Below are 13,330 nucleotides of genomic sequence, written 5' to 3' on the forward strand. Positions count from 1 at the left end.
AGCATACTTGAAAGTCCTGTTTCATTGAATTATCGTTTTTTCTCTGAAGGATTGTACTCAGTTTAGCTGGATAGACAATTCATGGTTATAATCCCTAGCTCCTTTACCCTCTAGAATATAATATTCCAAACCTACTGATTCTTTAATGTAAAAGCCGCTAAATTTTGTGTTAACCTGATTTTAGCTCTATGATACTTCGATTTTTTCTTATTGGTAGTTTGCAATATTTTTTCTTTGACCTTTGGAGAGCTCTGATTTTGGCTTTAATATTCCTGAGAGTTTTCATTTTCTTTCAGGAGGTTATTGGTAAATTCTTTCAATTTCTTTTTTGTCCTCTGGTTCTAAATATCAAGATAGTTTTCCTTCATAATTTTTTGAAAGATGATATATCTAGACTCTTATTTTTTCATTCTTCTGATTTGATTTTATTGTTTCTTGATGTCTCATAAAGTCATTAGCTTCTACTCCAATTATGATTTTTTAAGGAATTATTTTCTTCAGTGAACTTTTAACCTTTTTTTGTCAACTCTACTTTTTAAGAAGTTCTTTTGTGCTGCTTTTCTGATCACTTCTGCTTTTCAAGGCAGCATTCTCCTCATTGGATTTTTGTATCTTCTTTTTTTTTAACCATTGGCCTATTCTGTTTTTTTAAGTTTATTCAGTATTTTTTTGTGCTTCCTTTACCAAGCTACGATTCTTTTTTCATAATTTTATTGCATCACTTTCATTTCTTTTCCCAATTTTTTCTTCATTATTCTTACTTGATTTTTAAAATCTTTCTTTGAATTCTTTCATGACTTAAGACCAATTTATATTTTTCTTTGAAGCTTTGTACCAATTTTGACTTTGTTGTCTTCTTCTGAGTGTTTTGATCTTCCTTGTTATCATAATAACTTTTTATAGTTAGAATTTTATTTTCTATTTGCTCATTTTCCCAGTCTGTTTCTTGACTTTTTAACTCTTTTTCAAAAGTGGGGTTAGTCTAGGGGTGGCTAGGTGGTGCAATGGAGAGAGCACCAGCCCTGAAGTCAGGAGGACCTAAGTTCAAATCTGGCCTCAGAAACTTAACACTTCCTGGCTGTGCGACCCTGGGCAAATCACGTAACCCCAATTACCTCAGCCCCCCCCCCAAAAAAAAAAAGTGGTGTTCTGCTCCTGAGGTCCACACTGTCCCAAGCTTCAAGGTTTTTGTACAGCTGTTACTAGAGTTATTTCTAGGGATGTACAAGTTTTGAGTTCTTCTAAAGTATTATGGTCAAATTATTAATAATATTACTATATATTAATTTAGATCCATGTATCTAAATTAATATGTGTTAATATAAAATTATTAATTCCCTGGATTATACTCTGATTCTCTTTTCCTCCCTGAAATTGTGACCACGGTTCCCATTCTCCCATGGTGGCCACAAACTCTGCTATGATAGTATATCTCTTCTTCACCCTGGGACTGCCACGAAGGACTGAAACCCAGATCCAAGTAGGGGCAATGCAAGAGAGTCTTGTCTTCAGTGCCAACAGAGAGATTTCTGTAATCTCCCAACCAGTTATCTGACTCCTTTACTTATTTGTGGGCTGAGAGTTCTGGAAGCACCCAATGATGTTGCCAATTCAATCCTAAAATACTCTTTTTTATTATTATTATTATAGCTTTTTATTTACAAGTTATATGCATGGATAATTTTACAGAATTGACAATTGTCAAACTTTCTGTTCCAATTTTTCCCCTCCTTGCCCCTACTCCCTCCCCCAGACGGCAGGTTGACCAATACGTGTTAAATATATTAAAGTATAAATTAAATATAATATTAGTATATATGTCCAAACAGTTACTAAAATACTCTTTAAAAACATGATTTATAATATTTGGAGCAGCCCTGTTTGTAGTGGCAAGAAACTGGAAACTGAGTGGATGTCTATCAGTTGGAGACATGACTAAATATGTTATGGTATATGAATATTATGGAATATTATTGTTCTGTAAGAAACGACCAGCAGGATGATTTCAGAAAGGCCTAGAGAAACTTACATGAACTGATGCCGAGTGAAGTGAATAGAACCAGGAGAGAGCATTGTACACACCAACAGCAAGATTATACAATGTCTTGTGATGAAAAGAGCCATTTGCATCCAGAGAGAAGACAGTGAGGACTGAGTATGGATCACAACAGTATTTTCACTCTTTTTATTGTTGTTTTGCTTGCATTTTGTTTTCTGTCTCATTTTTTCCCTCTTTGATCTGAGATTTCTTGTGTAGCCTGATGATTGTGAAAATATGGATAGAAGAATTGCACATGTTTAACATATATTGAATTATTTGCCATCTAGAGGAGGGGCTAGGAGGAAGGAAGGGGAAAATTTGGAACACAGGGTTTTTCAAGATTGAATGTTGAAAATTATTTATGCATATGTTTTGAAAATAAAAAGCTTTAATAAAAATAAAAATAAAAACATGATTTAGATTTAAACTTTTCTGGTATTTTGAATTTTGGATATAGGATTTTTAAAATAGATTTTTATAGCTGGATTTTATGACTTTTCATGTTTCTTATGAAAATTTAAGCTGCCTTTATTTTTAATGTTTGATCCTTGTTAACAAGCTACATAAAAAAGATTCCCCTCTCTTCAGTATTTGTATTCTAGGAGTTTTCTGTTCTAGAAATTCAATATTTAAAAAAAATTTATAATCATAATTAAGATAATTTATTCAAAATAACCTTCCTTCCTCCCAAAAAAATCCCCTTTAAAAAAAACCAGTTTTATTCCACATTGGTTTACAGAAAAAGAACTCGTCCTGGAATTGGAAAGAATGAAGAAAGAACATGGTATAACTCATAGGAAAAAATCATCTTCTCGATTAGATATATTTGTCAAGAGTGTAGAAGAAGAACGGGATCATTATAAGAAAGAGCTAGAAAGACTGCAAAAGATAATAAAACATCGATCCATATCTACACGAAGTTCAAGATGTGAAAGAAGTTTAAGTATTAGAAGTCCAGAAAAGGTAATGTCCTTTTGGTCAAAAGTAGTGAATAAAAATCAAACTTCATTGCAGCTCCATTGGGCTAGCCACATTGTTGAAATGCCAAATGCATGCTTGCCAAAGAGACTTTTATGGAGAACAGACGCAGGGTAAGTGTTCACAAGCTGGTCAGAAAACGTGATAAAAGGACCCTCTCAAGGTCTCTCTTAAGAACTTTAGAATTGATTGTATGACATGGAAGACACTGGTACAGAGACATCCTGTGCACTCACAGGAAGGTGCTGTGCTATATGAGCAAAGCAGAATTGAATTAGCTCAGGAGAAATGTGATGCACAAAGTTAGAAAAGCACCTGAAATGTTCATAGGGACTATTTGTATCCAACCTGTGGCAGAACATTCTGAGTTCATATTGGAATGATCAGCCACAGTTGGACACACTAACTTGGCTCTAAGAGTGATGTCATTTTGGTCCTCTTTGAAAACAATCAACCAAGAAACAGCTACACCCAAAGAAAGAACACTGGGAAACAAATATGAACTATTTGCATTTTTGATTTTCTTCCCGAGTTATTTTTACCTTCTGAATCCAATTCTCCCTGTGCAACAAGAGAACTGTTCGGTTCTGCAAACATATATTGTATCTAGGATATACTGCAACATATCTAACATATATAGGACTGCTTGCCATCTTGGGGAGGGGGTGGAGGGAAGGAGGGGAAAAAATCGAAACATAAGCGAGTGCAAGGGATAATGTTGTAAAAAATTACTCTGGCATGGATTCTGTCAATATAAAGTTATTATTAAATAAAATTAAATTAAAAAAAAAAAAGAAAACAATCAACCAAGTGGATAAAATGAAGAAATCTCAGTGGTTCTGCTAATGATTTATTGTTAATTTAAATACAATTCTGTATGAATGGAGTTTTTGTTTTTCTTATTTTTCAGAGTGCCAAAATGAATTTTTTGCATTATTAATTAAAAGTTTTTCAAATTATTAATTTTGGTTAACATTTTCCTCTTGGTCTTGCCCAAATTTTAGTTGTACTATGCCTTCAGGTTTTTATTGGATATTTTTAAGTTGAAAAGTTTTTAGTTTTCAATTTATATTTTAACATTCTGTCATCATATGTGGATATAGTAATTTGCTATAACATAGGAAGCCAAGTTATTTAAGTTACATTAAAAGTCCCGGTAGTAGATTGCATTGTAATATTAATCTCAGGGTTTTTTTCGTATCAATTATTAACCAATTCTTTTTATTCAACCTGCCATTTCAGGATACAAATACGTAGTCTATGATCTAAGTAGCAATTTTATTGTAATAGTATACACACTAATCAAATGGTATACACTAATAAAATGGGCAAAGAATATTGAAGATGTATGTGTTCTGCACACATACTCATTCATTGCTAGCCAATATTGATTCTGGTTCAGAGACATGAAGTAGCATGGTCACTAGTTCTAGGCATATAGTTCTGCCTAAAACTTTTCAGGCTGAACCCGAGGGTTTATGGAAATTTATTTTAAGTTGATGGAGGGAGCTGGAATCTTTTAGAAGTCTCCCAGTCTAGGGTGTGACTTTCTTTGCCACAATAAATTCTCCCAAGCAGGAGGGGCTTAAATAAAGTTAACTGAGCATTGATTGAATTCCTTGATATGATGGGCTTCAGTTGATGACTTCTTTTGGTTCTTGTGGATGTAAATGGCTACCTACTCCACTTTTCTCTCAAGAGAAAGAATCTCAGTTTTATTGTGCTGGAATTTGTGCACTTATTTTTTTCTTTAATTCAGACATAGGAATCTACATTTAACTGTATTAATTCACTTTTAGTTAATTCATTTTCCTAGTCTTTTGGCTTCCACTTCTGTTCTATTATTTGTTAGACATTTTTTTGTCTCCCAACTTTGTGTTATTTACATCTTTGATAAACATATGATTTATGTTTTTATCAAAATATGATTTATGTTTTATATTATTGATAAAAATGTTGAGCAGGATAGGGTCTAATAAGTTCTTGACCCTTTGTTGGCCTTATTTGCTTAGGAACTTTGTGGGTGGTACGTGCCTTGAATTATAATAATAAAGTTGAGATATTATTATTTTAGAATAGTTAACTTTCTTACACTTTATTGTATATATTTTTATGGATTGGCTTCAGTAAGTACATATAATTTTAAAATATTGTAACATGATACATTATTTTTGAAATTATTTTGTAGGGTACTTACATTTCAGAACTCAACATGATCACAAAAGAAAGAGATGAACTTCAATCTCTGCTGGATAGATTTGAAAACCACATGGGGGAAATACAGTGCAATGTGAAACTATTAACTGCAGAAAGAGACAAACTGAGTGACCTATATAATAAAGTAAGAAACTCATTAAAAAACTCGTGGATTAGATGTGATGGAATTAGCTGACCTTTGTGTAATTTTTGTTTGATCACCAAAGAAGTCAGATATAAATTACTTTAATATTTTCTTGGTAGAACTACTTGATTAGGTTGCTGCCATTTGTAGGCTCTGTTAAAAGGTCAGATTTATTATCATAGGTAAAGCTTGTCAGACACTTGTTTGTCATTTAATTATACTTCCAAAACAGGAAATCGTTATTCTGTATCCTTCTATATATTTTCTTCCTAATCAAATCTGTTTTATTTATGTCTTATAACAGTTATCAAATGGAATTTAAATAGCTTGTTCAAGTTTATGTGAGAGAATGTGGATTGTCATTAAGTTTTCAGTGATCTTTCCATCATATCCATGATTGTTGTTATTTGAAGAACTTGCATGTGGAATGGAGGTTACATTTAATTAATAATTTAATTAATAAATAATTAAATTTAATCAGAAGGTAGAACCAGTTTAAGTTCAGTGAATGGGTGGGAATAGAGGGGTAGAGATAAAAAACTTTTAAAATATTAAAGGCATTCTAAACTGAATAGATTGTATTGTAAGGAAGTGAGCTACATCATTAGAAATATTCAGTCATAACTATCATGTGGAATAGAGGTTAGATTTAATCTGTGTAGCTTCAGAAGGTAGAACCAGTTTAAGTCCAGTGAATGAGTAAGAATATAGGAGCAGAGATAAAGAAGAACTTTAAAACTATTAGAGCCATTTAAAATTGAATGGATTATATTGTGAGGAATTGAGCTGCATCATTAGAAATACTCAGTCATTGCCTAAATGACTTTTTTGTTGGTATATTTCTGGGTAATATGGAAAGCTAGAATAAATAACCTTCCATTTTTTTCCCCTTTAAGATAACCATGTACTCTTCCATTCTAAAATTATCTATGAGCAAAAGTGGCCTCTTAGTGATATGCTATTTAGTTATTAACTACCACTTTTTTTTTTTGCTAAGAATTTGAATGAACTTTTAAAAGGTATTATGTTTGTTAAATACCAATAAACTGATGAGCAAAACTATGTAATAATTTTACATATTCTTTTCAAAACTGTCCTGCTTATTCTTTCTGAAGTAACTTCTGTTCCCTTCTCTGTGTTTTAAAAAAAAAATGGTTGAATGACCTTTATTTTTTTGATTCAAATCCTTGTTTATATAATCTTCCCACCACTACCTTCTCTTCCCATTAGAAACTAAGAAGAAAAAAGGGGGGAAAAATCTGTTTAACAAATAAGCAAAGTCAAGAAAAACAAATATACACAATGACCTTATTTGAAAATATGTCTCTTTGTGCACCTTAAGTTGTCAGCTCTTTGTCAAGCAAGAATTATGCTTCATCGCAATTCTTGAAGATACAGTTGATCTGTTATGTTGGAGTGCTTCAGTCTTCGAGAGTTGTTTTTCTTCTTGATGCTCCATTCCTTTTCTAAACTGCTTTCCTTGTTCAGCTCTTATCACTGTATTGGTTCAGCCTACCCAAAATTTTTGGCACTTACCACTTTTGTCATTTTATAGGGTAGTAGTTTTATTACATTCAAAAACTGTCATTCAGTAGGTGACCAGTTGTTAGGCACTCCTAGAAATTCTCATTCTTAGCTCTCACCCTGATATGTTTCAGTGCCTTCAGGATCATGAAGCTTGTTTTGCTACATCCAGCATGTGATACTCCAGCTTCCCCTTCATGCAAGGTTTGGTTCAAACAATACGATAAGGTTTTCTTCCAGTTCTCACAAGACAGAAATTCCTCTAGATTCATAATTGAACAGAAAAGTACTGAGCTGGCTCCAGATTCCAGAATCGAATTGGAGTCAGTGTCGGGGGAGCGGGGGGGGGGGGGGGGGGTCCACTCAATTTCCATAACTAACCACTTCTGTCCTCATCTCCTCAATTTCCTCAGTGATCTGAGCAAGCTACTTAATCTTTCAGTGTTTTGGGCAACTTCCTAAGACCAGGAATCACAACCATATCTCCAGCCATGCAATTGATGGGAGTCTTTACCATGAAACCATGTTTCTCTCACATATTTAGAATTTGGACTTAGTATATGACAAGGAGTAATGCAATCATATTTGTGCATAAGGGAAGTTATTTGACAATATTACGAAGAATGGATTGGAGGGAGAAAGCATAGAAATGTGAAGAACTGTAAAAATCATTATTATTGTCCAGGTCATTAGTAATAGAGTCATGTACTATGGTAAGGAGTGAGAAACTTAAATTATGGCTAATTGAATCTTAGTGGTCAGGAAGTGGGAAAACACAAATAAGACATCGGGATTTTTAGTCCAGGAAACTACCAGAGTTATGGTGCCATTGAGTGAAAGTGATCAGCTTACATCACTTAGTTTGTATATTGATTACTAGATTACAGGTCTATGCAAATATAAGTACAGAAAATTAATCAGGTAAGTAAGAATTCCTCATAGAATACAAGTAATTATTCCTCAGTTTACTTCATACATGCTATATAACAAAATGATCTATTTTATTTTAGACAATGTATTTTAAGATTTTATTGTTAGCATTCTCATTTTTACAATTCATTTTTTAAGGCACAGCATGATTTATCTACACTAAGAAAGGAAACAACACATTCTCTGCCATCCCAAGATATTCTTTGTCTTATGGAAAAAGAGAAAGAGTCTGCATTATCTGACTTGAGACTAATGATTGTAGAAAAGGAAGCTTTAAGAGAAAAGTTAAAGGTGGGTACTTTGTTTCTTTGAAGTTCAAGATTTTCATTGTAACTTTTATGTCATTTACAAGCAGAACCTAAGATTTTAGAAATCTTACAAGAAAAAAAAGAAAGTTGTCTCAATAAACTTTTCACTGTGTGGTTGCTACATAGAATATGCAACTAAATTTTAAGTATATCTAGATTGCAGACATATTTGGGTTATGAAAAATATATTTTTGCATATTGAAATGCCTAGGACTGTGTCACACTCATAATAGACACTTAAAACATGCTAACGGAAGCATTTGAAATGAATAAAAACATTAAAGAAATAAATTTAGTCCAGATCATCTCATTGAATGTATTTGTCATAGAATCTTTTATGATAAAAGTTGTTCAGAAAGTTTATTTTTTAAGCAATAATATAGCTTTATTATAGTTGCCTATTAGCTATCGTAACTTTTTTATTTTAATAGTATTTTATTTTTCCAAATACATGCAAAGATAGTTTTCTTTTTTATATAATAATAATAGCTTTTAATTTTCAAAATACCTGCATAGATGGCTTTCAACATTCACTCTTACAAAACCTTGCGTTCCAAATTTTTTCACTCTCTTCTCCCCACCTCCCTTCCCTAGAAAGCAAACAGTCCAAAACATTTGCAATTCTTCTAAACATATTTCCACATTTGTCATGTTCAAGAAAAATCAGATCAAAAAAAGGGGGGAAAACCACTAAAAAAATCAAGCAAACAACAACAAAGGTGAAAATATTATGCTCTGATTAACATTCAGGCTCCATAGTTTCTCTCTGAATGCAAATGCTATTTTCTATCACAAGTCTGTTAGAATTGCCTTGAATCACCATATTGTTGAAAAGAGCCAAGTCCATCACAGCATCTAATTACTCACTTCAAGAAAATTTAATTGAATTACGGAGAGAAATAGGCAAAATCATAATACTTGGAGATCTCAATGTGTCCCTTTGAAACCTAGACAAATCTAACAAAAAGATAAATGAGGAATGTCAAGGATCTCAAGAAAATTTTAACAAAGTTAAATATGAAAGAACTCTTATCATTACTGGAAAAAACATAGAAAGGAGCATATCTATTTCTCTCTCTCTTTTTTTTTATTTTTTTGGCTGAGGCAATTGGGTTAAGTGACTTGCCCAGGGTCACACAGCTGGGAAGTGTTAAGTGTCTGAGACAGATTTGAATTCAGGTCCTCCTGACTTCAGGGCTGGTGTTCTATCTACTGCGGCACCTAGCTGCCCCTCATATCTATTTCTCAATTATGACATCTTTTTTAAAAAGTGAACTTTATAAAGAAATGTAGAAATATTAAAATGCATCTTTTACTGATTACAATGCAATAAAATTATACTGTTGGAAATTTTGAATTATCCTAGACTTTTTTGTTCTAATGTTTTACTTTTATCTAGTACTAAAGTTAAATTTAACAAATTTTCTATACTTTTATATTTTCCTTTGGTTCCTGAATCCATCTGGGTGTCACAAAATAAGACATATTTTTCCCTTTATTTTGTTTTTTTTCTGTTATGGCATTCTCTTTTAAGTAATTATGGATTTCACTGAGGAAATCCTATAATGATTATTCTAGGTCTTGATACGATCGACATAACATTATTACCAAATAGTATTGTCTAAGAGACTTCGCCATTTGTAAAAAATCTCTTTAATTTGTATGGAAGTACATCTTTAGAGATAGTGAAAAGCACTTGGTGAGTATACATCTTGTTTTATGTCTCACTTGACAATAATCAGAGAATTGTTGAACAATTATTTCTGGATACATCTATCAAAGAATCTTGTAGGATTATAGCATATGTTTTGGAAAGTTGTTTGCGAAAGCCTTTATCTTTCTTATGTTTTCCTGAAAGATGCCTTTAAAATGTGTTTAAACCATTGCTGGGAGAATTGGAAAATAGTATGTCAGAAACTAGGTATTGACCAACATCTCGCTCCATATATATATATATATATATATATATATATATATGAAATGGATTCATGATTTAGACATAAAGAGTGATACTATAAGCAAATTAGAAGAACAAAGGATAGTCTGTATCTCAGATCTATGGAGAAGGAAGGAATTTGTGGCCAAAGAAGAACTAGAATACATTATGAAGTGCAAAATAGATAATTTTTATTATATTAAAATAAAAAAGGTTTTGTACAAACAAAACCAATGCAGACAAATTTAGAAGAGAAGCAATAAACTGGAGGAAAATTTTTATATACAAGAGTTCTAATAAAAGCCTCATTTCTAAAATATATAGAGAATTGACTCAAATTTATAAGAATACAAGCCATTCTCCAATTGATAAATGGTCAAAGGATATAAACAGACAATTTTCAGATAAAGAAATTAAAACCATTCCTAGTCATATGAAAAAAATGCTCTAAATCATTATTGATCAGTGAAATGCAAATTAGGACAACTCTGAGGTACCATTACAAGTAACCACCATGCTAGCACCCAGGACACCCCAGAATCAGCCAGAGTCAGGATGAGCAAAAGTCCTTAATCTTTATTCTTGGTCCCCAGACGTGGGATTGAACAAGATGAAAGCAGAATTGACATGACCCCTTCTCCCTCGTCTACCCCAGAGAGTGTGTCCCTGGCTAGCTTTACTCCACCCCCTAGTCCCTCCTACAATCTTCTATACACCAATCATTGAGCCAGTACGGATAGTGGAAAGGATCATTTTCCAAGCATATGCACATAGAGTATTGTCCAATCAGTAGTTAGCCTCAAGCGCTCAGCAGTCCCAACTTCAGTGCATCAACCCAATAGTTTCAGCCCTCTACAATTACACACCTCTCAGATTGGTTAGGATGACAGGAAAAGATAATGAAGAATGTTGGAGGGGATGCGGGAAAACTGTGATATTAAAAATACGTTGTTGGTGGAATTGTGAATTGTTCCAACCATTCTGGAGAGCAATTTGGAACTATGCTCAAAGGGCTATCAAACTCTGTATACCCTTTCATCCAGTAGTATCTATACTGGGTCTGTATCCCAAAGAGATCATAAGGGAGAAGGGCCCACATATGCAAAAATGTTTGTGGCAGCTCTTTTTGTAGTGTCAAGGACCTGGAAACTGAATGGATGCCCATCAGCTGAAGAAGGACTGAATAAGTTATAGTACATGAATATTATGAAATATTATTGTTCTGTAAGAAATGATCAGTAGGGTGATTTCAGAAAGGCCTGGAAAGACTTACATGAATTGTTGCTAAGTGAGTAAAACCAAGAGAACATTGTACATGGCAACAACAAAATTATACAATGATCAACTCTTATGGACGTGGCTCTTTTCAACAATGAGGTGATTCAGACCAGTTCCAATAGACTTGTGATGGAAAGAGCCATCTATACTCAGAAAGAGTATTGTGGGACTGAGTGTGAATCACAGCATAGTATTTTTAATTTTTGTTGTTGTTGTTTTCTTGCATTTTGTTTTCTTTCTCGTTTTTTTCCCTTTTTGATCTGACTTTTCTTTTTTCAGCTGGATAATTGTGGAAATACATAAAAGAATTGTGCATGTTTAACATATATTGGATTACTTGCTGTCTAGGGAAGAGAGACAGGGAAAAGGGAGGGAGAAAAAATTTGAAACACAATGTTTTGCAATTTTGAAAATTATCTGTGCTGCATGTATTTTAAAAATAAAAAGCTAAAAAATAAGAAAGAGAAATAAATAAAATGTGTTTAAACCATTATCATAAAGATTCACAAAAATGAGAAATAGGCTTATGGTTTGGTAGTTAGAAGTTTTGTTTTTTTCTTCATTTCTGTTTTTATTGTAATAATGACTGTGTCTTATGAAATGATGTTTCTTTTTCTCTTGTTTCTGCATGAGTCTCTCATGCTCTAAGAATTCCATGAGCTCCTTTGTTTGCCTACTGAAGAACATATAGAAGCTCTTTCCATTTAGCTGTAACGTCTTTCTTTGTCTTCTATTTTCATTGTGAAAATAGCAATATTGTTTGGTTCAGCAAATAGCATATCTGTCATTGGACACATTTAGATCTCACATTTAGATTACCCACAATTAAGTTATTTATAGATATGTCTAAAAACTTTGTGATTCTTTTTTTCTCCATTCTGAAAGAGAACACTGTGAAAACCAGAAATGGATCTTGAAAGATTCAGTATTATTTTCTACTTAGTTTCTAGAGTAGCCATAACTTACAAATTAATCACCTTGTGGTTGAACTATTGGGAGCATTTCATGTGGCTTGGTTGATCCTTAGATATCAGATTTCACTAATAATTTCCTTACATCTTTCTAGTATAGTAGAACTTTCCAGAGCTTATATTCTTCCAGCACAGCCTTTGAGAACCCATTATGATTTCCATGCTACAGAGAAATATAAAAGTAGGACATTATAGAGGTTATAAAAATGAATATTCATGCATACTCCAGATCCTACCTCTTAGACAAGTAGACTTAAGAATAAATCTCTACTGAAGTTTTACTATCTGATCTTTATAGAAGTCTTATATTATGGATGGTGACCCTTGTTTCTTGAAGTTTATATAAATTGATCCTAAAATGAAATATGGATTACTGTGTTATTTTAAAGCTATTTTTTCATGTCATTAATTCAAGTACTCCATGTCTGACACTTAAGACTTTTTTGTTTTGTAAAAAAAGTGCTGTATAAACATGAAATCATAAATTCCTGGAGAGATTTATTTATTATGCCATCTAAAATCCCTGACCCCTCTTACCCAGGATCTTACATAATATCTTGTACATAGTAGGCACTTAATACACATTTGTTCTTTTGTGTTGTGACTTATACTAACCTTCCCCATAAAATTGTCTTTCAGAATATACAAGAATTGGCTATTGTGGGGAAAACAGAAATGGAAAAAAATATGGAAGATCTGGAAAACATTAATTACGAGGTGATTTAAAATTCTTTCAAAAGAAGCTTTTTAGTAAATAAAGTTTTTTGCTTTCTTTAGACAGTTTTCTTTAAGTAATATTCTTAAAGAGTGATGAGGAAAATCCAAATCTCTAAGTATATAGCATTCCGTTTTTATCCATTAATTACAGCTTGAAACTGAAAGATGTGATTTGAAGTCTAAAGTATCAATGATGAAGGAGACAATAGAGTCACTGGAGAATAAATTGAAACTCCAATATCATAAACTTATCCATGTTGCTGATGACTCATCCCAACAGAAAACAGCATTGAACTCACTGAAGTA

General features: G+C 32.7%; 1 protein-coding gene across 1 annotated transcript in view; it reads left to right on the plus strand.

The window, feature by feature from the left end:
- CEP135 (centrosomal protein 135) overlaps window positions 1-13,330 on the plus strand; it is an 85,505-nt gene that overhangs the window by 26,772 nt on the left and 45,403 nt on the right. The window contains exons 10-14 of the mRNA XM_051964541.1: window positions 2,781-3,004; window positions 5,208-5,360; window positions 7,953-8,105; window positions 12,947-13,024; window positions 13,176-13,327. Coding sequence (XP_051820501.1) covers window positions 2,781-3,004; window positions 5,208-5,360; window positions 7,953-8,105; window positions 12,947-13,024; window positions 13,176-13,327 — 760 coding nt within the window. The remainder of the gene's footprint in view (window positions 1-2,780; window positions 3,005-5,207; window positions 5,361-7,952; window positions 8,106-12,946; window positions 13,025-13,175; window positions 13,328-13,330) is intronic.

The sequence above is a fragment of the Antechinus flavipes genome, chromosome 6, assembly GCF_016432865.1.
Source record: "Antechinus flavipes isolate AdamAnt ecotype Samford, QLD, Australia chromosome 6, AdamAnt_v2, whole genome shotgun sequence".
NCBI lineage: Eukaryota > Metazoa > Chordata > Mammalia > Dasyuromorphia > Dasyuridae > Antechinus > Antechinus flavipes.